At 42.7% G+C, this 27,742-nt stretch overlaps 4 protein-coding genes and 2 long non-coding RNA genes across 9 annotated transcripts; 2 read left to right on the forward strand and 4 right to left on the reverse strand.

Moving 5' to 3' along the window:
- Positions 1–39: 39 nt before the first annotated feature.
- On the reverse strand, positions 40–7,692 carry LOC124309066 (uncharacterized). The gene is made up of 4 exons (XR_006909163.1): positions 7,571–7,692; positions 6,160–6,397; positions 2,595–2,817; positions 40–1,976 (listed from the first exon to the last, which is right to left on the reverse strand). It is a non-coding gene; the product is annotated as an uncharacterized LOC124309066 (long non-coding RNA).
- On the forward strand, positions 6,209–13,848 carry LOC124309056 (cysteine-rich motor neuron 1 protein-like). The gene is made up of 8 exons (XM_046772294.1): positions 6,209–6,335; positions 7,582–8,015; positions 8,429–8,975; positions 9,281–9,524; positions 9,609–9,877; positions 10,019–11,770; positions 12,041–12,498; positions 12,945–13,848. The coding sequence occupies exons 1-8, from the start codon at positions 6,230–6,232 to the stop codon at positions 13,116–13,118; spliced, it is 3,984 nt and encodes a 1,327-aa protein (XP_046628250.1). The 5' UTR covers positions 6,209–6,229; the 3' UTR covers positions 13,119–13,848.
- LOC124309067 (uncharacterized) lies at positions 13,539–15,057 on the reverse strand. Of its 2 annotated transcripts, none has more exons than XR_006909164.1 (3): positions 14,921–15,057; positions 14,523–14,720; positions 13,539–14,016 (listed from the first exon to the last, which is right to left on the reverse strand). It is a non-coding gene; the product is annotated as an uncharacterized LOC124309067 (long non-coding RNA). The 2 variants fall into 2 exon arrangements; XR_006909165.1 differs by having other exon boundaries at positions 14,932–15,033.
- On the forward strand, positions 14,002–18,107 carry LOC124309061 (uncharacterized). 3 transcript variants are annotated; one of them, XM_046772304.1, is made up of 9 exons: positions 14,002–14,177; positions 14,328–14,378; positions 14,458–14,702; positions 15,021–15,283; positions 15,569–15,806; positions 16,046–16,402; positions 16,688–16,758; positions 16,831–17,024; positions 17,219–18,107. In XM_046772304.1, the coding sequence occupies exons 2-9, from the start codon at positions 14,330–14,332 to the stop codon at positions 17,389–17,391; spliced, it is 1,590 nt and encodes a 529-aa protein (XP_046628260.1). In that variant the 5' UTR covers positions 14,002–14,177; positions 14,328–14,329; the 3' UTR covers positions 17,392–18,107. The 3 variants fall into 3 exon arrangements, with proteins under 3 accessions (XP_046628260.1, XP_046628261.1, XP_046628262.1); XM_046772305.1 differs by having other exon boundaries at positions 16,831–17,018; XM_046772306.1 differs by lacking the exons at positions 14,002–14,177; positions 14,328–14,378 and having other exon boundaries at positions 14,572–14,702; positions 14,960–15,283.
- On the reverse strand, positions 17,624–27,696 carry LOC124309064 (N-acylneuraminate-9-phosphatase). Its single transcript, XM_046772311.1, has 3 exons — positions 27,403–27,696; positions 20,149–20,632; positions 17,624–19,936 (listed from the first exon to the last, which is right to left on the reverse strand). Exons 1-3 carry the CDS (start codon positions 27,532–27,534, stop codon positions 19,749–19,751), a joined length of 804 nt encoding a protein of 267 aa, XP_046628267.1. The 5' UTR covers positions 27,535–27,696; the 3' UTR covers positions 17,624–19,748.
- Positions 21,884–26,713, reverse strand: LOC124309060 (neurochondrin homolog). Its single transcript, XM_046772303.1, has one exon. The coding sequence runs from the start codon at positions 25,096–25,098 to the stop codon at positions 22,870–22,872; it is 2,229 nt and encodes a 742-aa protein (XP_046628259.1). The 5' UTR covers positions 25,099–26,713; the 3' UTR covers positions 21,884–22,869.
- Positions 27,697–27,742: the final 46 nt, after the last annotated feature.

Below are 27,742 nucleotides of genomic sequence, written 5' to 3' on the forward strand. Positions count from 1 at the left end.
AAATTTTTTCTACTTCAATTAAACAAGTCATTACAGAAGTTTTCTGAAAATCGATGAGAATTTTTATTACGGCTAGAGTCTACAGTAACAAAGAAGTTTTTTCGATTTCTACTAGTTGCCTTTAAATTTCGAACAATACCGCAACATGACGCGTCTCCGTGAAATCGTTTTCAGAGGTATGTGCCTACCTATAAACGGACTGCGCAGAGATAGGAAATGGGTATGTATGCACGAATCCGCAAACTCGAGTACGAGATATATATATTTCCTGCGAATGTGTGCGAGTGTGGAGGCCGCAATGGCAGCGGCGTAAAATACACTTTGTGAAAAGAGCTGCGGCGGTAGGTCACCGTTATCCTACCTACATAATACATACCGCATTTGCAAACGTCCGGGTTTCACAGGTAACGAATTTAACGCTATACGTACGTACGTGCAATAACACACATACATACATACGTAAATAAATACACACATACAGAGACACGAGCATCATCATCGCTACCCGCCTTTCCCGCGATATATATATATATATATATACATCGGGTTTCGTTGAGCTAGATTTATTAATTGATAAAATACCCCGGATATACGCTCGCGGAGAGCACTCAGAGACGCTTCGACACTAACCTACATCCGGTAGAATCCGTAGCCATGCATGGGAATTCGGGATACGCGTCGTCGCACGGAAAGATTGTCACGCAATTGCAAACAAACGTTTGTTACAATTGGGTGGATTTGAGAAGAACTATATAATATTGATATTGTATGATTATTAGTGGTTTTTTTTTTTCAACGTGAGGTCTGCTGTTTTCTTATAGATATTTCACACAATTTTACCAACAAAGAAAAATTACAAAATTATAATCAATCCCAATTCGTGCGATCCAATTATTGATCACGCGTGAGGTAAGGATTGATTTTTGTATCAGAAAACTGGCATGCGTGAAAAAAATTCGCACTGCTTATGGACTTTTTAAACTTTTGAATTCTACGTCTAATTGAGGAAGGTGTGTGAACATTGCAATGCGTTTAGACAGACAATTCGAAACATACTCAGGGACAAACGCACGATACATATATACTATCTCAAGCTTCGATTATTTATTTCAATATTAATCATTGGTAATTTGGTAAAAGATCGACACAAAACGGTAGAGAGAGAAAAAGAGATATCGACGAAATTAGCACGTAACAAGAAGCGGAATTTTTAGTGGGTGAACAGCCGAAAAATGACTCATAATTAGGTGTACCGGAACCGAGTGCAGTGTGTCAAGGCGCGTTGAAATCACCGGTACAAGGAAGCTCCGCGACCTAGACCTTCGATCACGGATTTCACGGCGTCTTCTCGCTCCCACCGTTCGGCTGGAACCTCCCCTCCTTTTCCCCGTCGTTTGAAAATCCCTCGATACAGGTTCTTATCAGCGATGCTCTCTCTCTCTCTTACACACACACACACACACACACACACACACACACACACACACTTACTCTCTTTCTCTTTGATACCCGAAGAGAGACATGAATAAAACAGATAGGTCGGAATGTAATGTATAAAAAGTTCTTCGGGGCGAGGAATTTTAAAATTAGAATATAAATTGGGGAAGAAAAATGTTGAAAAAAAGTACCCAAAAACAAAACAAACATAAGAGGTACGATGATTCCGACGTGGGACGGCGACGAGATGCAGGTGAAGAACCTGCCTCAGAGAGAGAGAGAGAGAGAAAGAGAGGTGGAGAGGAGGCGTCGCGTCACGAACGACCGAATGTCGGTCACTGGGCCTCGACGAAGAAACGCCTTCAGGCGTTTCGGAATGCCGCCGCCTGCATGAGAGCGGGTTCAACCGCCAAGACTGGAACCCGTTCTTCGTCCAACGCAGCCAACGGATTCTCTTCGCCTCGCCTGCTGCAGCAGTGATTTATCCGACATTTTTGAAATTAGATCAGTTTTGCCTCGTCGATCATTTTTGGCCGAGTCTGTTTAAAAGAGGAGGAAAATTATGTACCAGATGTTAAATTTGTACAATTGTATAATACATGGAAACATTGCCAGAGTATTTTGGAAATCATAAGGAAATTTTCTGTGAAACTCCTCATAGCTTAATGTCAGAAGACATGGAATCAAAGATGTAACGCGTTTTGAATATGACGTAAAGATACGAAATTTAGCTTCGGTTGACTGTCGACAGACGTTGATCGTTAATATTCACAGAAAACTTCCGGTACAATGTCTGAACGTTACTCTGAAAAGTTTTGATTAATCGTTCTCGCAGCAAACCCTCCGTGACTTCTCAACGGGAATTGAGAAAAGAATTTTTTTTTTTATCGAATGTGATTCACAAATTTCTATCGATCATTATCTGGCTCAACTAAAATTTGATAATACTAACGAAACATTTATTTCGTCATGATATACGAATATATGTTTGTTACCAGTAAATAATTAAACTCTTTTCTCAGTGCGCCAACTTCTCGCTTGAAAGAGTGATAAAAAAAGTCTCATTGTCAGACGAACAACGGGCCCGGAGCCCCGAAAGTAGGAAGTTACGGAGAGCCTACGGGTTGATAAGTCCTCTTAACGATCGTAACTTTTACCTAATCCAGGTTAATTCCATCGTCGAGACGATTCATGGCCGTAACCTTCACCCCGATAGACTCGAGTTTCGGAGAAGAAACTTCCGACGAATGGTGAATAGATCTATAGATCCTGGACCCGATGGTCATTCACGCATCCACGGGGCCAATTCCTCCAGGAGCAGCGGTTCACCGTTCTCGTATTTTCCCCACGACGACAAAGTGAGAGAGAAGGAGGGAGAGGCTGGAAAACGAGAAGAAAAAAGTTAGGAAGAAGGGGGTCATCGTATCGCATGCAGTGGGGATGGACTGTTGGCTCTTAAAGCAACTCAACTAGCATCGGCTTTTGAACGGGACGCGCCGTCTCTCCTGCCTTCCTGCGGTGCCTCTGATTCGCCTCTACCTCGACGTTTCAGTCTTACTTTGTGCACTGGACAATAAACATTGTGTCTATTCAAAACGAATCGATCGGATCGCATTCTTTGTCTCACGTTGATTATATTCTCAATTTTTTTCTTGGACCTATTACATTCGTTATCAATTAATAATAGTAATAATTATAGACGATATAAATCGTTGTGCAAAACCAAAGAACGATTTTTCACTCATTATATACATGTATATACATATTCATTGCTTTCCATGATCGATCAAGAAATCAAGGAATAATAACCGAGATTAAACCAAAAATTTGGAAAGAAAACTAAAGTTTATCCTTTTTCATTTCTAATCAAAGAATATTTGCTGTAAATAGTAATATCCATAGTAATATAATAGAAACTAAGAAAAACAAGTCGGCTACTATCATTCGTATATACGATATAATACAAAACGCGAACTTGACAAAAGTAAATAAAAATAACTTTACTGCGGGGTTAATAATTCATCAAGTTTCTTTTGTGTTCACGTGCATTTTTTTGGATTATCCAAATTAAGGTGAGTAATAATTGAATTCGCGACCTTGGAGAATAAAACATATCCCGATATTATAAACAGTTAACAATATCGACGGGTTAAACAGATCGGAACTGTAGTCTAGATTTAAACTCTTGACACCGATTTCTGCGCTGTGTGCAGCATGAACGTGCAGAAACGGGTTTGTTATTATATAAGTAATTTACATTCACGACTAATATGCTATCAACATATCATCATCATCATTATTAAAACAAGTTGTCTCGCAAAGTGCGAATAATTATATACTCATCGTTACCATTCCCTCAATTTCGCCATAAACTTTTTACATCGAATTTCATTATTATTATTATTACTGTTATTATTGAAGTGATGATGATGATCCACAAAATGCTATGATTTATCTGCATGAAACTGTATGTATCCGTAGTAGCGGTGACATGTCTGCAAACATAAGAGAATAAAAGCGACGGTTAAATGCCCGCGATCAGAGTTTAAATGTAGTACGTTTCACGTCACTGACCCGTTTAAAATCACGCTGTATATTTCCATCGTTTTTCCATATTTTTGAAATCGAAAGACGAAGAAAAAAAAGTATAGAAAGGTAGAATGAAGCACGCGTAATTATGTGCCGAAATTGCACAGTTTGCGCACTGCACGAATGGAAAAAATTGAAATAAGGAGCCGGTTTGCAACGGAGAGAAGAGAGCGCGACCCTTAAGAAACGATTTCTAAAATTTCTACATACATTGCACGTGTAGAATGTGTGTATATATGAACCCGATAAACGACGCAGTTAGAAATTATTCCATCGTGAAAGAAGCGTGTTATTATGCGAGTAAAAAGTTTGCGCTGCACATGCAGTGGATGGATGGAAAGCGTGTTTGTGCGAAATTTCGTTTAAACTAAGCTTGTAAGACAATAATTAATGAGCGTATGAGTCGACTTTTGATTAAGCATGAATAATACCCCTCAGTGAATATCAATTTACGGATCGATCGTGCTTCTTCTCATAGTTGACACTGAAGCCCCGCCGATGCTGTCCGTAATTCGAAACGTCAAAGTGCGTAACATAGAAAATCTCTTTCTTAGCGTTGAAAGAAAAAACGATGAGGAAATGTACAACGCGAATGAACGGATAATACCAAACGAAGGGAAAATAATCTGCTGCGATTCACGCTTTGTATTAAAATGGGAGAAACTGATACCCAAGAAAATACTGCTAACTAATGTAGGTATAATTGTTGCGCTGCTCGTGGTCAAGTATTAAGGGTATGTAATACGTCTACCCTTACCTACCGAGCATGCTCACCTTTTTCTTTCTGTATTAAATAAACAAACAAACGGAAAGCGGACAAATTTCGACGGTGTATCGCTCATTCGTAGCGGAATTACTGATAAGCCGAAAAATGATCGACTTTTATTTACGAAATCATTGTAATTCCTAGTTCTCGTCTAGCGACCTCAATAATATCGCATGAAAAGAGTTTCACGATCGCTCATTTTACTCCTCATTCTTTCCGGAGAAATGTGTCTAAAAAAACGACACATTTTTTTACCATTTTCGGGACATGAGTAACTTTTGTAAACTCCGCCACGAAAGAACGATGCACCGTCGAAATTTGAACCCTTTCCGTTCATTTGTTAATTAAATATAGGAAGAGAAGGAGGGAGTTTGCTCGGTCGCTAAGGGTAGCATTACTACATACCCTTAATTAGAAGAACTGATAGAAACCAACGAGTGAAAATTATTAGCTTAGCACATAGAGCGGTGACGAAAAAGTTTGCAGTACTAATCGGGAAGTTAGTTAGCCTGCAGCAATAAGTTACGGAGAGTTTGACTGTCGTATTCTCTTCTCCCCCGCAAATTTCGATACGCGCATTAAGATACGTTTATATTTTTGCCTCGCTTTGAAGCGAATGAAAAGAAAGTGCCGAATGACTGTACGAACAACGATCAGCAGTAGGCGGTGACGGAAGTTCGTGTATAACTAATTGCAGCCAGGTGACGCGTACATCCCATACGTATTACCTGTGCATACGACGTGGGATACATCAGATATGTACATATAGAAATGCGTGTATAAAGTTTGTAGTTGTTGCATGGCGAGTACGACAATAGAAAGTTCTTGCATGGTACGGAGAGACACGTCGCGACGACTCGCACGACGGCGACCCGGAAGGAACTACAAATTACAAATATTGACCCACATCCGGTGTTCAAGTGTAGGCAACGATTCCGCCACCACAGCTGCGCATCCGTAGATCCGATGAAAATGATTACGCACAGTCTCTTCGTGAAAACCTCCTGCATTTCAGGAATATATTTCTATGGCGTCGAAAGAGAAAAAAAAGCAGTTTTTCATAGTCAATGATCCTAATTCTTGCCTGGTTTCTTTCGTCCGGCATGACTTTAGCCTGACGTGACGCGATATTGGCGTCATAAATAATGCAACAGCTTTCAAAATATGATTTCCATTAATATAAACGGTCTATAGTCGAGGCTTAGCCTCGATCCGAATTCATGTCCTCGACTCTTTATGCTCGCTGTATAAAATGCCTGGTGCAGACTTCTTTGACGGATGTAGGCGGTGGTTTTGAGCCACTTAAAAATTGGAACTAGAGGCAACCCCTTAGGTGAAAGCAGAACATAAAAAAAAGCTACAACTACCTAACGATGAAACGTGTTTCCTCTTCTTTCAGAATAGTGAGGTATTAAAAATCCCCTTGATGTGTTGAGGATGCGCCGTGACTTTTGCAGCGGGGGAAATGCCTGCGCCGTTGTGTGGGTGTTGATATTAACCTTCCAGATCTTCGCCTTGTTTTCATCGCATTCCGTTACAGCCGGTGAGTAGAATATTTCAGGTTTGTCGATCGTCCAAAGAATCCAAAAAACATTCATGATACGTCTGAAAGTTTGTAATACAGTCATGGTATTAACTGTGCGTATAATAAATTGAATAAATTTTGATATCTCTCGACAACAGCTTATTACAAAAGAATCATCAATATTTATACAACGTCCCTGTAACAATAAATAATTAATAATTCATCGACGATTGTTCAATCCCATTTCAATATAAGTGTATGTTGAAATAACGAATATCCCGTGATTCGAATTCAAGATTTTCATCGCGGCGCAACAATCGCGTTACATGTTATGATATGCTATAGCACACATGCTTATAGTTATGCACGCCGTTCTAAATTTCTAAACCGACGTTGCATAAGCCGCAATTGCATCTGAATTTCCGGAAGAATTCCTAAAAGTAAATGAAAAATGAAAAAAAACAACCGATGAGCAATAACATCATACCGTAACGATGAGCAATAATAACAATAATTACTGTATTAGAAAACGGAGACTTTCTTTCTCTCTGCGTACACGTAAATGTGACATATACACACGAATATGATTGACACGTCTGCAAAACTATACTATATCGTGAACGCGAAAGTTACGCGGTGTTAGCGAATTCGAAAAATCTAAACTCCAGAAGTTTCAATTCGTGTTCACGTACGATTCGAGGCTACAATAAGGAAATACCTCGTGCCATATAACTAAAGAGCGACAATGATCGTTTCGGTGATTAACTCATGTTGTTTCACTTCGATGGCTCGGTATTTCTATTATAAACAACGATTTAAATTCCAAACAATGAACACAATCGCCGCTCCCTGATCTATTGTCCAATTAATTTCATAGCACGTAACGGTTCGTATTGAGGATCCGTTATCTTCCGCGTCGATTGTCCGGTATTACATAGATATAACAATTGTCCGTTCCACAAAAAAAATATAATCAAGATTTATCTTTCGTTCAAATCGTTCCCTATGTATGGAAAACGAACGAAAAAATTTTGGTGGAATTTTACTACTACAGAGTAAAAATTAAAAAAAAAAACAGAAAGAACGACTATCGAATTATGCACGGGGTATGATTTGAGTGACAAAAGAAACGACAACTTTTTATGCACCTATTTTAACATCAAACGCTTTGACGTGTGATAAGAATCTGATTTTCAACGTACAAGACCTGGTATGCGTATTTTATACAGTATCATCTCACAGATCCAATTTACCGTTTTCGCAGAGCACTCAGCGCTCCACGTGACGGGACGATGTCCGACGCTATTGGAGCAGAATATTTGCCCGGCGAGAGCTGCAGCCTGTAAAAGCGATCCGGAGTGTGCAGCTTCTGAAGAAAGATGCTGCGATACGGCCTGCGGGAAACGATGCGTCTCAGCGGAGCTAACCGGGTGCCAGCAGGTGGCTTTGGCCGCGACGAGAAGGTCAAGGGCGCTGCGCCCTGGCTCGCCGCCGCAGTTCATTCCGAAGTGCAACAACGTGACCGGGGATTTTGAAGAAATTCAATGCGAGGGAACGGGGAAGTCCTGCTGGTGCGTCGACAATGTCGGTGGGGAAATTCCCGGCACCAGAGCTCCCGCCAAGCAGCTGGTAAATTGCAGAAGTCCAAAACCATGCCCGGCTCACAGCTGTCGGATGCTCTGCCCGCTTGGATTTGAGGTAATAACACAGTTCTGCAACACGAAAAACTGCACAGGTTTTTTACATTATTTCTTACAGATTTGCACTCATTGAAACCGGGGAAAAATACTCAAAAATGCCAGTTATTTAATTTGATTGGTACTTCTGTTATTCAAAAGTATAACGTATAGATCGCAAAGGGGATAACCTGTTCAAGGATACTGGCTCCAAATTTGAAGTAAATCGGTTTAGCCGTTTTTCAGCCATCCTAAAATTTACCCGCTTCTCAATCGATAACCCCTTAATAAAGAAGCGTGGACAAGTGTCCTTATTAGTGGTGGAAATTTCAAATTTGAATGTATTTCGGGATGTTACTTCGCTTCGACTGAGATACATGTTTTTATAGCTTTCATCGGGCACTTCTCACCTCTCATGACAACGTTTTTGCGCAGGTTGACACACGGACGGGTTGCCAGAGATGCGAGTGTAGAGACCCGTGCCGTGGAGTTAGCTGTCCGGGTCCAAACCAGGCCTGCGAGTTGGTCGACGCGCCCTGCGCGACTCCGCCATGTCCACCGATCCCGAGTTGCCGCAGAGCGAAATCTCTGTCATCAGTTTGTCCAGCGGGTGAGCCGCTGCAGATAACCGACTCTCCGCGGCCGTTCCTCTGCGGGAATACGCCGGGTAAGCCGAGCTGTCCACCGCTCTACAGATGCCTCGTCGAACCCAATCAGGAGTACGGAGTCTGTTGTCCCTCCAGCGTGAGCCTCAAACGGCCGGGATTCTGTCCTGCCAAGGAAGCCCTCATCTGCGGAGCCTTCTGTCAACACGATCTGGAGTGCCCGACGCCCCAGAAATGCTGCAATAGCAAACGCTGCGGCGGTGGTCATTGCGTCGCTCCTCAAGGGCTCAGCGCCTGCAATCAACATAGAGTATTAGCCGAGCTTTTGAGCATTTCAGAGCGCCAAGGACGCGGCTACATTCCGCAGTGCGACGAAGGTGCGTTGCTTTAACCGATTTCTAGAGCACATGGTTACAAAGGTGTGACGGGACGTGTATTCGCAACCAAAAGTGAGTCTCAGTGATCTTATCAACTGGGTTACGATTGATTTTTTAAAAATTTCTATCTTATCGCGAAGTGTTCAATATTCTCACCGAGACTCACTTTTGGTTGAGAATACACGTTCCGTAACACCTTATTGTTAGCAAAATTGATTTTCAGACGTCTTGAGGCGAGAAGACAGCCCTGGTTTTGCATACAACACATAAGTTTGATCACAGTTTTTCATTTGCTCATGCTCCAGGTGGAGATTTCAAATCTAAACAGTGCTCTCGCAACGGTTTGGTGTGCTGGTGCGTCGACCCGGCAGGCCGAAAGCTGTCGGGCTCGATGGGTCCGGCGGAGAAAGTGGATTGCAGAGCTTTGCCGAAGGCCAGATCGTTACCGGCGATGTGTGCGCCCCAGCAATGCGCCCAGGTTTGCCAGTATGGTTTTAAAAGCGACCCAACCGGGTGCCCGACTTGCGAATGTGACAACGCGTGTGAGGGGTAAGAATAGCGATTGATTTACTCTTCTAATAAACATTTACAACGGTTCCATGAAGTAAAAACACAACCTTTTCTGCCACGCAGATACCCTTGTCCTTCGGGACAGAGTTGTGTGCTCGTTCGGGAAGCGGGCTGCCCGGATTTCCTCTGTCCAACGAAGCCGGAATGCAAACCTAAGAAGTCTTACGCCAGTCCTTGCACTACTGGTGCTCCGGTAACCGACGACGAAGGAAACGCAGTAACTTGTGCCGCAGATTCGGAGTGCCCAAGCAACCACAGGTGCTCCAGTGTTCCTGAAGCCGATCAATCAGTTTGCTGCCCGGTTTCGCATTCCCGGTTGAGACCACCGACAAGTAAGCGTGCATCAGTTTTTACCTGTTGAACATCTTTTAGCCTTTTTTTGTATTATTCAAATAGTTATGGAACGCGGCATGATTATGCAGATGATAAAAACGAAAAGTGGTGTAGGTATTTTATGAAATTTATTTTTCCAGTGTGCGAATACCTGAGAGATTTTTCGGAGCGGATGGAGGGAACGCGGGATGGAATGGCACTGGCCTTGGCGGCACCAGAGTGCGAGGAGGACGGTAGCTACAAGTCGTTACAATGCAGAAACGGTACTTGTTCATGCGTAAACAAGCGAGGAACAACGCTCCGGGAGTCAGTGACCGGTGTATCGGAGTGCAAGGCGTTGAAGGAGTCGTTGATCGGTTGCCAAGCTTTGAATTGCTCACTGGAGTGCAGCTACGGGTACTCGGTAGATTCGCAAGGTTGCGAGCTATGCGAGTGCCGCGAACCGTGCAAGGAAGTGACCTGCGGAGACGAGCAGTCATGCGTGATGGTCGACGTGAACTGCGGCCGAGGAGAGCACTGCCCACCGGTGCCGGCTTGCCTGACGGCGAAGGCTGGCCAGTGTCCGTACCTGGTTCCACGTTCCTCTAGCTGCGAGCTCAAGTGCGGTAACGACCAGGAATGCCAGGGCGCAGAGAAATGCTGCTCGACGGGCTGCGGCACGCAGTGCGTCGCTCCCGTCGTCGCGACGGCGTGTCAACACGCTCGTGCGCTAGCCGAGCACGCCGCCCGGGAATCTGGCGAGCCGGCACGTCGACTCTACATCCCTAGGTGCGACTCTAACGGAGTTTTCGAGCCGGTTCAGTGCCACGGAGGTCTCTGCTGGTGCGTTGACGATGAGGGTCGAGAAGCGGCCGGCACCCGGGTACCGGAGGGAGTCGTCCCGCGCTGCAACAAGCCTCTGCACTGTCCGGAAGTCACCTGCACGCTCTCGTGCCCCGAGGGTTTGGCCCTGGACGCGGCCTCTGGGTGTCCAGTCTGCGCGTGCCGTGACCCCTGCAAGGACGTCGCCTGTCGCGGCGAGGGCGAGGCCTGCCGCATGGTCGAGGTCGCCTGTAGCGCTCCTCCGTGCCCGCCGGTTCCGGTCTGCCTTCCCAGGAAAGAGAATCCCTGCCCGAACGGCAACCCGCTTCTGGCTCCCGGTGGCGGGCCGGCGACCTGCGGACCTCGAGGATCGGCTTGCCCGTCGTCGCACAAGTGCGAACTCTCGCCACTCGACGAGTATGCGGTTTGCTGTCCCAAGCCCCGCGACGTGTGTTTCGAGGTGCCCCAGGAGACGTCCTGTCAAGGCAGAGAGGCCGGTGAAGCGGGCCGGTGGTACTTTGATCCAGAGCGAAACGAGTGCCGGCAGAGATTGGGCTGCGCTGTAGGACACAACGATTTCGCAAGCAAGATGATATGCGATGCGGTTTGCCCGGTTTTGTCGCAATGCGAGAGGATCAGGGAGAGAAATTCCAGGTCCGCGCAGCGGCTAAAGCAGCCCACGTTCCTGCCAAGGTGCAACCCGGATAACGGTGCCTGGGAGCCGATTCAATGCCTGGATCATGTCGGGGTTTGCTGGTGCGTCGATAGGCACGGTGAACCGATGAAGGGCTCGCTGACCAGGGAGGCCGAACCCAAGTGCAACTTCAGGCAAGCCAGGAGGGGTCGCGGACCACCGGATATCGACGCGCTGATCAAGGAGTACATGGAGTACTCCCTCATGGAACCGGCAACGCACGGCCGAGGGACCAGGTGCCAGCGTATGATGGAGGCTGGGCACATTACCGCCACTTGCGACAAGTTCGGCAGATTTGAGCCTACTCAGTGCGCCGGTACGCATTGCTGGTGCGTAGATGAGGCAGGAAATCAGATCAGCGAATCCGAACCGTTTCCGCAGGGATCGCGGATCTGTCGTAAGTGTTATAGCTAGTAGAGAAAGCGACGTCCGAGTCGCCAATCTAATTAGCAAGTAGTCGCTGTGAAAACGCGCGACGTCATGTACCTCAAGCCGTTCCTGAAAACACATTTACAGTAATAGCGTATGAATTAGATTTTTAATTGCGCGATAAAATTATCAAAAGGACTTGGCAATGTGGACAATCTTTTACTAAAAACTAAGAAAATCAATTTTTTACCAAACCTATTTCCTCGATTTATCATCGTAACTTTTATTTGCTTTCAAGTGCCAACTCCGGTCGAAGCGGTGGAGGTAACGCTGCATTTTCCGGGTCACTTTGAGCCCTCGGACGAGGCGAGATTGATTATGGCGGCGGAGACTCTGCTGCGAAAACTGGGCGGTAATCTGCGGGAAAAAATCATTGCGGAAATAAAAGACGGCTCGGCTTCTCTCAGTTTCGAGATAACCGGACCGAACAAAGTGGACGTAGCGTTTCACCTGGAGGAGTTGACGAGGTCGCATAATTTGTCCCTGATCAACTCGACGGTCGATGCGACGGCCTCGCGGTTCCACCACAGGGCGGTTCCCCAATTTCCTAATGCTAGGATCGTCGCCCTAGAGCAGAGGGAAATTGTCACCGAGGTGAATTTGCCCTTTTACCAGACGGCCACTGTCGTTCTCGGTGCCGCGAGCGCCTTCGTCATCTGCAGTCTCCTTATACTATTGATGATCTACCGGAGAAAGGTGAGCCGATAACGAAAGCGGGAACGCGAAGTTAGAGAGTAGCACCCCTGATGAAAATAATACTATGAATTTCTATGAAAATTTTTATGAATTTTTACCGAAATTTCGATGCAAAAGTATAGGATTTGGGCCAATTCGTAGTTTTTGAATTTGGATTTTGTAAAAATTCGTAGTTATTCGTAGATCATAATATTTAACTCACGATCAGAAAATAAAAAGATCAGTCTTCGGACGTAGACCTGAACTTTGCTAGGAAGTTAACTAGTCTGCAATAAGTTTGTAATAAGTAAAAAAAAAAAAATACGATTTTTTATCAATTTTTACGATTTGCCCTTTTTTATAGTTTGTCACAGACTTCACTCTCACCGGGAAAGTTGTAGTGAGTCAAGTGTAATTCTGTTCGCATTCTTCGGTTTTTTCATTAGCCTCGTTAAATGGTGTTGTAGATGAACGTGAAAGATCCGTCAAAGACGCTGCCTCTGGATCAGCGATTTTTGGCCCACAACCATCAGCCGGTTTACGTTATTTCCGGTTTGGAAAAGGATGAGAAGGAGAAGGAAGCCGCAATGAGTCAACTTCACGAGGGTCTTAAACTCTCGGAAACAGCGGCGCCCGCGTGAGCCATCAACCATCTCTGAGCTTTGACGCAGAAGCTGGAAAAATTCGATTATGGATTATTTATTCGAAGTAAAATTCTCGACAAAATCGTATATTTGTCACAAGCGATGAGAATTCACTTATACACCCAAAATTCGCGCAAATCAAATCATCATGTATCGATAATTATAGATTATACTCTCTCTTTACGATTGCGCATTGCGTAAACTCATCATTATTGTAATGAATAGAAGAAAATTATTTCTGTTCTGTGAGGCTAGAAATAGATTTTTTTTTCTGTTAGTGGATAAGAAAAGGTGTAAATATTAGACTGCACTGTATTATCGCTAAACGTAATTTAAATTTCTTTGCCGTTCGTTGTTATGTGCGTAGGGCAGAGCAGTTGGATTTGAGTAACCTAGATTTCGGTTTTTCCGTTCTGATGCGCTGCTGATACAAAATATCGATCAGACAATATTATTACGTAAAATTCCAGTAGTAGGATTATTGTATACACATACGATCAACGAACTTGAAGAAATACAGCATATCCATAAATTTTCTATAAATATACTACGAATATACACATATTCGAACACTGTGTAGTATAGAAACCGGAATTACCAGTGACAACTTCCTGCTCGACGATTTGAAAACGTATGGATCAGGCATCTAGCATAAAGTTGATGTAATTTATTTATTTGACTAACACTTCGATGATGATGTTCTAATAAAATTAGCTTTATTAATTTACACGATGATTGCCTCGCTTTTATTGTCATTCATCGCCCATTCCTGTTCCTTCAAAGATCATCATGTTTAAAAAACCCGTCATCCGAGGGAATATTGATCGGCGGCCGTCCACTCGCGTTGCTTGGCGACAATATTGTACACATAAGCATGTGCATCACAACTTGAAACCTGACAAATTCGACCGACATCATTCAGTGGATACGATAATGAAAATTTGAAGCAACATTCACACCGGCGAATGTCAAAATTCTCACTCCCGAAGTATGGGTGTTACATTAACCGAAAGATTCACCGCCAGTTTTGATGTGCAGTAAATAATATCGAACGAGGTAAGCGTCGCAGTTTAATGAAAGGTAGGGTCACTTATTCATTAACTAAGAACACCGTCGATCGGTATAAAATCGGTAGAACAGGATCGAAAAGAATCTAAGGATCTATAAGAATTCGTTTCGAAACTTCTACACGTATTTCTTTTTTAGAAATGACAAGATGTAACCGTTGCAACTATAATAATCGGCTGAAAAGCTCAGGTATGAGATTGCACTTTCATTACACAAGCTATAATTTAACTCTGATGGGGTAATTTGTGTAATTTATCTGCTCGCACAGCTTACAACCCGTCCGGACAGCGCCACGAGGTACAATTGACGACGTACAACGCGATGACTAATCACCTTCGCAGAGTCCTGCTGGCGAAGAGCGTCGTGGACTGTGGAAAGGTCGATGGGGTCTCGAAGAAAAACGGAAGACGAACGAAAACGTCGGCGAGGGGGCGAGAGGTCCGGACGGCGAAGGAGTCTCTTTCGCAAAACGTCATCGACAGGCTCGCCTATGACACGAAGTATCATCCAAACGTGCGTGCGTTTAAAGATCTGAAATTTGGAAATTCTCTTACTAATAATCTATGAGACATCAGGAATTATCCAGGATGAATTATTATATAAATTCAGGGTGTCTAGTGTCAATGACGTATCCAAATTTCCCGACATTTCCCTGACAGCTAGACACCCTGGCAATACAGTTTCTTTCGTCTTTCGTGGTGTTTATCTTTATATTTCGCTAAACATCAAACCTGCAACTGACCAAAACACGATTTTTCCTTCACCAAAAGATTCCACGACCTTTCTAGAATTCTAGCATTCGTGGCAAATATCGTATCGTCTTCTCTTCAGGTGGTAGCGAAGATGAGCTGGCGGCACGACAGACTATCTTCCAGATTTTTCTCCAGGGAGAGAAGCGATCGGTCAACTTCGCCCGATGCAAGCGACGATTCCAGCCTCCAGGACCGTCGAGTTTCACCGAAACACTCCGAGGAAGATCTTTGCGCGATTTGCGCTGCTCGATTAACGTCGTCTCCGAAGCGGACAGAGAATTCGGGCTCAGCGTTCCGTGGTAGCGTGAAGGAGTCGAAAATTTGCCGCATCTCAATGCCACGGTAACTTCTCGCTGATTAAGGTATTATTGGACTTATATTCCCAATCAAAAGTTACTCTCGGTGAGAATATTGAACACTTCGCGATGAGATAAAAATCTGAAAAAAATCATTGTAAATTTCGTTATAAGATTGATTTTTTTTACCAATTTTTTTTATTATCGCGAAGTGTTCAATATTTTCCCTGCGACTCTCTTTAATTAGGAATATCCGTCCAATGAGACCTCAAATTCGCAGCTAGACGATGATGAAGTTATACGTAGTTGACGAGTTGATTTCCGTCATCAGCGTGACATCGTTCTCGGAAATATCTTGTCCCGAAACGCCTGAGTTCGGGGTCTGCGTTCCCAGGCCAACGTCGAGCGTCAGCTTCGAGGGATTTTCCAGCAGCAGCGAGGTCTCGATGTACGTTAATTTCGTCTACGACATGACCAAGGAGATAATGGACATGGGCTACTACGTGGACAAGGATATCGAGGCGGTGTTTGCACGGCATTTCGAGAAGAACTTGGGACGGTTGAACAAAGTATATAGCAAAGTCGCTTTTTTCCCTTGCAGCCTTTTCTCTTGGCGATGTCCTGCGAAAATATTATTGAGTCATTTCAAATCAAAATATATATCTGAGGCCTAGAGCTTCTCGTGATATATATATATATATATATATATTCAAGTCGAAAATCTTATTCCGAATGACTAAGTCATAAAATTCCAAAGATGCGGCAGTAAATATTATTACTATTATTATTGTATTGTCATTTCATTCAGGAAAAAATGTTGCAAGAGATTAACTGTCTGAAAAGGGCTCTGAGCGTAAACTGCGAGTCCGACGACGACGAGGAAGTCGATGTAGTAATCAGCAGCTGTGGGCGATTGCTTTGCTCGGCGACCAGCCTTCCCAGGACTTCCGGTACCCTGAAGGATTTCAAAGAGAGGGTGAAGCAAGACCCAGTCTCCGGCATGAAGTGCGAATCTTTGGTATCTGTGGAAAATAAATCTGCAGATATTATCGTTACTCAAGAGGACGTGATAAATACTTTGTTAGACATGGATTTGAAACCCGACAAGGCAGAGGAGATTTGTAAAACTTTGAAGAATAGGAGTAAGGAGCAGACTTTCGGACAGGTAAATGCGAGCAACCTGGAACTCGATGCACGCTGTGATGGAAAAAAGTGAAGCCAAGTATCGTTTCTTTCATGCACGAATATTCTGAATCCAATACGTAACTACCGCATGTCTTAGCACAGTTATATCATAGTTGCGCAATTATAAAACCTATTGTAATTAATAAACGTATAAGTTTTTATGAATTTAATTTTGATTAAGCTCATTCCATAAATGCATGAAGCGAGGTATTTTCGAATACCGTGTCATTCCACGCCGTGATAAAATGAATTTCCTATTAAACAGAACAGAGATTGGAACAGTCGCAATAATATTCAGCCGAGTGCTTACAGTTCGCTTTGCCAACTGCAGCCAAGGTACGAAATTCCAATGGATATTAATAAATGAATCCAGATGTTGGTCAGAATATTTTGACAAAAATTTTTCAGCGCTCCAATAAAGTCGACAGTGCCTAACGCGGAAACGTCTCGAATGCGTAACTTGAATACATATGAGAACGGGTTGCTTGATGATCTGTGCAGTGCTACTGACGGAGGAGAGGCAATAGAAGCAGATCGTGCGGTTGACCAAAAAGCCGATGCTGCCTCGGTCATTGCAGAATCTGAAACAAAGAAAAGTACAGGTATTAAATTCTGTCTCAATATCCAAACAGTACATAATATCACGAAAAATCTTTGAACCATTCAAGACGCATTGTATTAGAATAAATATTTCTCTGCTTTTGATGACTTTGTAGTTGAATAAAGATTAACAGTATTTTGGATATCGTGAAACAATAATAGTCGGAGAAATATTTACTAAAGAAAATGTTTCTAGACGATAGTCGATTGGGGTCAAACAACACAGAGCAAAGGTGTCTCGACGTCAACTCTGACCTTGTTGACGACTCAAAAGTGATCGAGCTCTCCGAGGAGATAGAATCTCAATCTAATCAGAATGCAAATAGTACTTTCGGCTCTGGCCAACCGTTAATCCTGCAAGACGAATGAATTAGAAAAGAATACAGTGTTCCAGTATGTTAATTTAAGCGAATATCAACCTACCGTAAATCTTATATTGACAACAGATCAATGATAGAAATATCGCAGCAAGATTTGTTCCAGAGTACGTTAATTAACAATCGTTGGAATCAACTTATTGGACTGAAAAGAATAGATCGCTAGACCTAAATTAGCCTAATCTATGAATAAGAGAAATAGATGAATGTAAAAATTACACGTATACAAGATAATTGGATATTTATTACGAGGAAATTGTAATATTCATTTACGAATGATACATTTTAATTCACGTATGTACGTATACATTGCAGGCTCACAATGTTATAATATAATATAATACCTATTACCAAAAGTGCCTGCGCTGTATCGTGTGCGTGAGATGTAGAGAAACAGAAGGATAACTATATTAAAAAAAAAAAAAAAACAATAGCAAAAACAAAAAAGTAGTTTAACGAAAAGACAGAATATTTTTTTCTCGAGTCACTAATCAACTGCTATCTCGCTTAGCATATTTCAATGTATATTCAACAGCAATAAAATATATATAGTGAAAAAATATATATCAACACACATCGTATTATTTATTTTCTTTTTGGTGACAATGAAGCCGACGGCTGTTGTCATCTAACTGTATCCATACACGGTATGCGTATATGGTATATCTGTTTTAAGCATAAGTACGTATATAACTACGTAGTACGTATGATAAGTTGAAAAAAATATTATACAGACAGAATAAACGAATACAGAATATTGTACACAACATCACGTGCGTGATATAACGTATCGTTCCAAATATAAGCAGATGTTTTTTTGTCGTCCTCGTCTTATACGCAGACCCGTCTTATGTGCTGGTAACTAAGAAAAATATCCTGAAACACTGTCTCAGAATCGGTGGTCGCTTTATACTTGGAAAAATACGGTATATACCTTTTTTTTTTTTTAAATACTACTAATCTAAGAGTACGCATTGATTCGTACGAGTTTTGTATGTGAATATATGTATGTGTATTATTCTAAGATAAACCATTAAAAAAATAGAATATAAATATATATACGATTTTTTTTTTTCGAAAATATCTATATACATATTATATTCTCTTTCTTTCTTCGCATCTTTTTGTTTTGATCTTTTCACCTTTTCTCTACACTTTCTCTCAATTTTATAGTAAATGACGCGCACGTATTAAGCGTGCTCCTGCCTTTGTACATACACGTCTCGATATATATCTAAATTATCTACGAGATATCTTCAAGTAAATTGTTTTTCTGGAATTAAATATATGAGCCGATATGGTTCATTCGTCTTGCTATAATTACCATTACCGATTAAACATGAGAATAATAATATTTCAACAACGTTTTGTAATTCAAGTACGAATATCTGTCTGTTTACCGTACACTGCAATTGGTTCGGATGATCGCGTCATAATAGAGGGGAAAACCGTGAATGACTAAGTATATTATATATAAGAAGAGAAACTGAGACAACCACTCTTACGAATCATTACCTCGAAAGGAAATGACGTGGATTAAGCGTAACAAGGAAGTGGTAAGAAAATAAAAATATAGTAAGTACAGAATGACGAGGAAAATAGAGAAAAAAGAAGTGCGACATGGCTAATCTACAACCTTCGACATTTTCAAGACTTATGTCGCTGAACGAAACATACCGCAAAGTGTTTGTCTTATATGTGAATTAACCGATGATGAATCAAGTACCTATGTTATACGTATATTATAAGAAATTTATAACTAATAACAGTCTAGTATTGCAGTCGACCAAATTGTTCGTTGGTTCTAGCTTCAGTTAAAAAAGATCCCGATATCCGAATTGACTAAAAGTCTCTTTAAGAATCGAACTTGCGCAAGTCGAAGCCTTGAAAGAGCACTCCGTACACGTTCAAAGGATTTGAAAACAGATTTTTGACAACTCTTCGAAAAATACTTTGTACATTCTATAACGATGTGTTTAAGTAATCATCTACTTTATTCGAAAAAGAGAAAGGAAAACAACTTAATAATAAAATCAGAAAAGTATAACAAGTCCTACAATAATATATCGATGCTTCAAAGTATCATCACACATCATTTGTTCGATTTTTCATTTACTTTTTCCCCTTTACCCGTTAAGTTATCTAATCTAAATTTTCGTTTCCGCTGGTGAGAATAATAATGATAATATTAATAAAAATATTTACGAACGGTTAAATTCGTAAAATGACAAGAAGAGGTGCTAGACGTTTCTACACGAAACTAGCTAAATTAACGTCTCTAAGTTTATAATATATCTCTACTGAGAACTGAGGCATCATGCATGTCTCGAATAACGATCCATCCTCCCATCAGCTGCCATCCGAAGCATTCGACGACGAATCTTCCAGCTCCGGTGCTCCCGGCCCACGATTCAGGACACTGTAAATATCGGTGGCATGTTTTATAGTCACGTCCGGCTTCGGATCCCCCGCGCAAAGTCTCGGCTTTTCAGTTGTCGGTATCCAAACCGTTCCTCCGAGCCCAGCTTCTATGCCTCCTGTTCAATCGGTCAAGGGTTACACATCGAACTTTGACCGTGTAGAATCTTATCATTAATTACTCAATCTAATCGACGGTGGAATAATTCAAAGATCGACTAACTTCAATCTCAAGTTCATTGCTGATCAGGGTCACCGATTTGACATTGATAAAGAGAAACACGTCAGTCTCTAGAAGAGATTGCGTAAATTCCATAAATCGTTCGATTACCTTGAATGTCGGTTTCAAGCTTATCCCCAACCATGATGCACTCGGCCGGTGTAACTTTCAGGCATTGGCAGGCCTCCTCGAATATCCTCGGGTCAGGTTTTTCCCATGGAAGATCTCCGGAGACTAGAATGAGGTCGAAGTACTGGTTCAAGGAAAGCTTTTGAATTTTTTCCCACTGTGCGTTGGACGGTCCGTTTGTAATTAAACCGATGAGGTATTTCTTCCTGAGCTGAAGCAGCATGGAGACCGTGTCGCCGGTGAGCGCGAGGTAGTGGTATCTCAGCTCCAGCCATCTTTCGTAGACGGCTTTGTTCAGGTACGAGTAACTTTCGCCCAGCGCTTTGCTCCACAGTGATATCCTCCAGGCATCTAAACTATACTTTGGATTGTCCGGACATTTTCTAAACTGCTTCAAGTAACCAGTCGTTACTTTGCTTGACAATTCTTGCGGCACTCCGTACTCCTGAGTCAATTCCTCGGACAGCTAAAGTGCGATTGGATGGAAAAAAAAAGAAAAAAAAAAAAAAACAAATAAACAAACACACGAATTACAAATCTTGAATACTTCGACACGTGATGTTTAATTGCGATTGGTGGTAAATATTAAAACTTAGCAATAAAGATGAATTTTAAAAGAAATAGTCAAGTATGCAAGAATTTTGCGCCGTATCCAATAATTCGTTCTCTCTCAAAATGATTGACGTTCTTAGTTTGGAAACAAGCAAAAATATATATCAAACTATTCCATATGCCGATATCATTGTTAAATTACTATCGCTAAAACTTATAAAAAAATTCATCTGATCGACGATCACTCCATATTAAGTTTATGCAACTGGGTGCCGAATTCACAACTGATGAAATAAAAACAAACATAAGCAATCGGATGAGATGCCTTGATCGTTTTTAATTTTATTTTTTCTTATTCATTAGCTTGAAAGCTGGTTTTTAACTTTCGACAAGGATCAAATTATTTTATACGGCGTAAATATAAGAAGGCAAGGGTGAGAAAGGACGAATGTGATCAGGGATAAAGGCTGTTCAGTAGGACACTATATCATATTAATGATTACCTATAAAATGCATTGATTCATTCAAATCTTTGAGGCGATTATTGGACACTCGAAGTGGCCCCCACGATCACTGCTGTAATCACAACAAAATCAGTTGTGCCAACGACGGACTTAACAAGTACACCACTAGCAGACCTGATTGCAAAATGGGAAAACGATTCTTTGCAATCAAAGAAAGCACAACACCTGTCATAAGATTATTAGGAAGACTATCGGGCGACTCTTTCTTCACCCACTTGGGGGACGTCTCTGGGTTTTTCCCTGCTTCGTTGATCGCAATACATTTTCCCACTTCTGACACACATTTGGTAATAATAAAAAATCATAAAAATGAATCTTACTCTTAGTCACTTGTACATTCCTTATCGTTAACTGATACATCAAGCTTACGCTAATTGATTAAGATTACCATAAAATGAGAAAGGGGTTGCGAAAGAAAAACAAGAAATGATTAATTTTTTTTTGAAATTATATCGTGTAATTTGGACGAGTAAAAAGATGACAATTTAAAAAAAAAAAAAAAAAAAAAAAAAACATCTCTCCATTGGTTTTACAAATGTTGGTGTTAAAACTGTTATTAAATCAACTACCGTGTTACTTTTAGTATACAAATATTAATACATACAGAGTATTACCAGTAATAATAAATTACGTCATATTTGTACTATCATAGTGTATGTTTATTGAAATTTTGTAGATACAAAAATAAAAATAACACAGCCGTTAAAATCGGCACATCAGTCTCTCACACGCGACAAGTTATCGTATAACATAGCATCAATACAGAATTGAGTTTAAGTATACATAGGTATATATTAATTAAACGTAATTCAAAATTTGAAAAATTACGAGAAAAAGTACAAAAGATGGAAGAAAAGAAAAGGGAAAAAAGAGCTGCAAAGAATAACGAGGGCGTATAGGAAATTTTTGTATTGGAAAGATTTCTGCAACAATCTTCGTCAACGGGGTAAAATAAGGGTGGACCATCGGATATCGAAAATCCGTTTTGAAATTACTAGTATACATTTTTTTAAAAACTCTTTCTTTGTTCTATCACCTAGTAACAGATGTACAGCGTAATACACACACACACACACACATTTGAGTCTGCGCTAAAAACAGGGAGCACAAATCATGTGACTGTCGTATCCGCAGCTGTTGCCTCCAGCCAAGATGAATCCAATAATCTAATTATACTACGGAATCTAAGCGGTGGAAATACGAGGGCATACGACCAAGGAGATCCTTAGCGAAAGTGATATCTCAACTGCGCTCGGCGTTGTCGTCGATCTATTTTTACTCCCAATAGGGACTAAATATATTCACCAGAATAGTGCATAGTTCATTTGACACGCGCGACTTAGCCAAGTGCAACGGAAAGTCAAACTTGACTAGGAACACGACGGCACTAACGGTATGACTAACAGTTTTGGCTACAAGGCGTGCTATTTTTGACTCTTTTTTTCGAGACATGCTTGAATTCAAATTTGGAAAGACAATACATTTCGTTTGACAGTATCGACGTTATCTAAGCTATAAATACAGTGAAAAAAAAATTAAAGAAAATGCCCTCGATACATGAAAGTTTCCTCTTTGCGATACGCCTGAATACTGGTGGCGCCGACTTGGGTAAATAGAAAAGCAAATCTTAATCTCCGAACAGATGTTTCCCAAGCTCCATCATGCGATGCGATCTACAGACAGTCAAGGCGCCGCATTTCTTCAGTACAGCAGCAACGCTTTCATCGGCAGTTACCAAGTGGCAGAGAAGATCTTCGTAGGCGGATTTAACGTTAGGCGGCAGGCCTCCGACCTTGACTTTTTTCAAAGTTTCAATGATTCCCTCAGCCCAGCCAGATTCAATAGCAAATTCCGACAGCCAAGGAACCAGTTGAAGTACGCCGGCCATTGTCTGCATGCCGAGGAACCATAGCTCCATTATTTCCATCCAATGTTCCTTATACGATATCGCTACAACCAATTCGGTCGGATCGTTGCTCTCGTCGACGGTGTAGGCGTCCCATAGGAACCTGATGGTCGCCTGAATGTAGCGACATATGGAAAAGTCGTTCTTCTTGACGCGTTTGGCCTGCTGCTTCAGCAGAAGAAGTCCGAGTATGGCAAGGTGTCCGTGCAGCACCAGGTTCTCAGGGATCTGCTTGAGCTCAGGCAGGTTGTTGAATATGAACTTCAGCAGCGATATGAACGTCGGCGATTCCTCCACCATCTTGGCCTCTAGCACAGTTATGTTCATCAGAACGTTGCAGACGGAGACCATTGCGGCTCTGGAGTCCTTCATTTCGCTGAGTAGCGCAGGGGCGAGTTCCTTCTCCGGTTCTTTCAGTGCTTTCAACCGTTCTGATCTGGGAACAGGCGGCTTTTTGTAATAGACAATGGTCCAGTGATAAGACAAACACTCGAAAAGCACTTCCTCCTGTTTGTGCTTTAGTAAAATTTTTCGTGCCTCCTCTTCTACCGCCAGATAGCAAAGCGCCGGCAACAGAAGCCTCAGCACATCGACCTGGCTGAGTGGGTCGTGGACTACAGGCTCGCCTGACGAGTTTCCTTCCTCGGGCTTAGCCGCCGCCTTCGATTTTTCCGACATTTTACGATTTCGATGAGCGTAAAACGTGTCGTTTGCTACCGTCAAAACGTACGGTAGGACCGAGTAAACCTGGGGTCGCATCGCCGACGTTTCTTGAGCCAACCACGCGGCAAGAACGCGGACCATGGCACAGACGAAGAGGCGCTCCTTTACGCCGGTGAGGTCTTTCATCTTCGAGACGGCGGTGAGAAGGCCAATTACCGCCGCAAATGCGCCCTTCAGCGCCGTGTACAAGGACTGTTTCTCCTTCTGCTCGAGATCCAGCTGATCACTGGTTATGTAGGCGAGCGATATCTCCAGTATGGTGAAGCACGCCGTTATCAAATCCGCATTGCTGACAACAGCCTTGAGCTGTTTACCCTCCAGTTGCATTCTGACCTCGATTGACGAGAGCTGGACCAGCAGCAGGAAGAACACCTTGGGCTTCTCCTCGTCCGAAAGCGCCCACTCGACGCCGAGCAGCTCAAGCATTACAGCTGCGAGTTTGAGTGCCGGGTCCCTTTGATTCTTGCCGATTCTTGAGCCCAGGATGTCGTTCAGTGCCTTGTGGATGCTTCCCGGCCAGGACTCCTCCTTGGACGTCTCCTCGATGGCGTTTTGCCTGCATGACGAAAGCAGCGCCTGGAGTATGGTACAGACCTCGAATTTGCGCTCCGTATGGTCTGTTTCAAAGTCCAGAGCGATTTTGTTTATTATGGCGTGGAACGGCTTTGTGTCCACCGCGTCCCAGGCGTCGGGTCCAAAGGTTGTGACCAGGGTTACCAGGATATTCAGCGCTTCGTCCGTCTGAAAGCTCTTCTCCGCGTAGATTTCGCACATCTTTGGTATCGCCTTCTGCTGCAGCAGCGCCTTCTGACCTGGTGGATATTGGGCGATGCTCTGTAGGCAGGCGTAAGCCTCGCTCACAATGATCAGCGTGTCGTCGGGAGCGTCGTCGTCAGCTTTGGAGACGATCTCCAACAGTGCTGGAACGTGTCCCACCATGTCAGGGTGTGAGGCAAGCTCCTCGTCCCCGCAGAAAGCAGACAAAATCGACAGCGCGACCGACTTGTAGACCTGGGGCGGACAGTCGACGGGAACATTGTCGCTAGACAAAAGCTTGCGCATAAACTTAGCCCCGATCGCTTCGAACAACAGCTTCTTTGCCGCCGGGGTGCAGTCCTTTCCGTCGACTAGTTTAGTCACCATAAACAGCGCAGCAAACTTCTCGGAGTCGTTGCTAACCATCTTCAAGATGGCCACGCACTTCTTAACGCTCTCTGGTATGCTCATCTTGTCGATCAAACCTCTTAGCGTTTTGTTCAAAGCGTTATCTGCTCGTAATACAGGGCAATGCCCATGGGTTGGTGAAAATTAAAAGAGAAAGTGATCGCTGTCTCGTCTCTAGGTTTCGTCGCTCCGGGCTGTGTCTCAGATGTAACGGAGGCTGGTGAGAGAGCGTAAACAGAGCCAAGAAACTTAGTTTGAGAGTGTCACTGATCGACGACCACCACAGAGGCGCCTCGTCATGCACATTTCACGACACGCGACGAGTTCACAGAATTCTTTTTACTGTCTTCAGCACAGCACTTTTAAACTCCTAGAAGAGTAGATATAAATACAAGGAGATGCGTTGATTATAACCTTGAATTTTGGAGCGGTGACGGCGACGAACCGGCGAGCTTCAGATCCAGTGGACAAATCGAATACCCGAAAGGCGACTAGAGTTTTTCGAGACGAGAGAAGCTGCGAGTTATAGCAAACGGGAGGAGGAAAGTCGCTATAAATAAACGGGATAGAAACGGCTATATCGGGATATTCCGTATCACGTTACCAGGAGGTTATTTTTAACCAAGACGCGAGTATCGTTCAACGATTCGCACCGCGTGCTCTAAGCGCCGAATGAAACGGGCGGTCTGCAGCAGAGCTTTTGACGGTAACATTGATGAAATCACATTCGGTGTCGTTTATTTTTATTATTACTGTTTGTCTCAGGGCCTCCGTTTTAGACTTTCCCAACACGCGTTAAACTCTCGAGTCGATCCTTCTACACGTGAAGTCGTCGTCGCGTCGTCTGCTGTCAATTTAGGGGGGGGGGGGGGATAAAATAATAATTATGTTGGTAGCAGTGACTTGACTTTTCCCAACTTTTCCGCATCAGCTGTTATACCGAAATCACAGAGAATAATTGAATGATACATAACCATTATTGATATTAAATTTTTGTAAATCACGAATTCAATACCTATATTAAACGTTCGTTCCTCAGTAAAATAGCTCAAATCTAGAAGGCCATTCACGTTATAACATGTAATCGTTGTTCAAATAGTTTCGTCGATAGATTGACATTATTCGACCACACGATGATAACGTCTGCATTTTTTTATTCAGCTCACAGAAATAATACCTGCATAACTCTTAAATGACGAATAAATCTTTTTAAATCAGAAGTATTGGATATCGGTTTAATATTAAAAGGTTACACATCAAACTGACGAGTAATTGCCGGGATAATGCATAAGACGGATGGGTCTAGAATGTGTAGAATAAGCTTTCATAGGTCAAGTTGAGCAGAGTTCGTACGCTTTTTCGAATCTAAAATTCCCCGACTTTTCTAAGCGTTTCAGCCTGGAAATAGGATTTATCCAGTAACCTTCAAAGAAATATGCCGCGCATTTTTTTACACATTAATACTAATATCTTCGATATTACTTAGTAACTAACTTACTATCAATTTACAAACGACAGCCTGCGATTTTCCGTAAGAAAAAAATCGAAAGAATGTTTGGTATTAAGTAATATACATAGAATGTATGAAGTGGTGCGACGAAACAAAATTTTACGTGCAATTTTTTTTATTAAGATCGACAGTACTTTGTATATAAGAACGAGTTTACTTGTTCGACAAACTCAAAATTTCAGTCTTACTTTCAAATTCTCGTGAGTTTTCCCTGTGCGTGCGAACCCTGTTGACACTATGATTCTGGGCAATGGATTGAAATAATTAAATGTAGAGAGTTTAATCAGTGGTGTTTGTAAATCGAGTTACAAATTGCTACGCTATAACGAGCATCTAAACTTCAGCTGACGCAGATTAATGCGAATGTTTTTTAGCGACGAGAAGCGAACACTGCTGCCAACGTAATTGGATCATCGAAAATTTTCGGTGCTTCAATCGAATCGAATAAAACGCGCACATCCGCGTCGCGATGCCGTGACGTCACGTGCCCTTCGAAAGTAGCTCGCACAGTGCGGAACATACGTTGGCGGTATTTTTCCAGAGATAGCTCGCCCCGCTCGCCGCCTCGTTCGTTCGTTCGCAACGCGAATAGCGAACTAGTTGAAAGCGAGCGAGAGAATGAGAAGCAAACGGGTGTCTATGTACGGATTATTTTCTTCGATCCGTAATTTTTTCTTCTCTTTTCATTTTTGTCTGGCCCGTTTCCCCCGTTTCCCTCTCATTTTATTCGTTGCGGCGACGAGATATACGACATACACGCACACACGCACTGCAGGTAGCAATGAATCGGTGAAAATAAACGAAAGCAAGATGAACGCGTGACCGACGTCTTGGCTGATTTATTTTTCAGCACGTACCTTTCTACACGCTAAACTATCCCCCTTTCTAGTCTCGATCAACGTGTTGTCCAGGTCGAATAGAACTGTGGTTATAGCCGCAGCTGCTGCCGTTGTTGTCGTCGTTGAGTTTTTCCTTCCAAGATCTGCCATCCTGTCTATGTATCGCTACCTTCTAGCTCGTACTAATTCCGCGCTGTTTGGCTCTGCTTTGACTTCTCTAATGCTCGGCAGACTCTTATGTGACAACATGAGCTTGTATTAATGAATTAACGACCTGCTGCTTCGTCGTTTGGCCACCCAACCAGTGGCAGGTACTGTTCAACCAAGGCGGAGGAGTGGGGCAGCAGCGGTGGTTTTT

Source organism: Neodiprion virginianus, chromosome 7 (assembly GCF_021901495.1).
Source record: "Neodiprion virginianus isolate iyNeoVirg1 chromosome 7, iyNeoVirg1.1, whole genome shotgun sequence".
Lineage (NCBI taxonomy): Eukaryota > Metazoa > Arthropoda > Insecta > Hymenoptera > Diprionidae > Neodiprion > Neodiprion virginianus.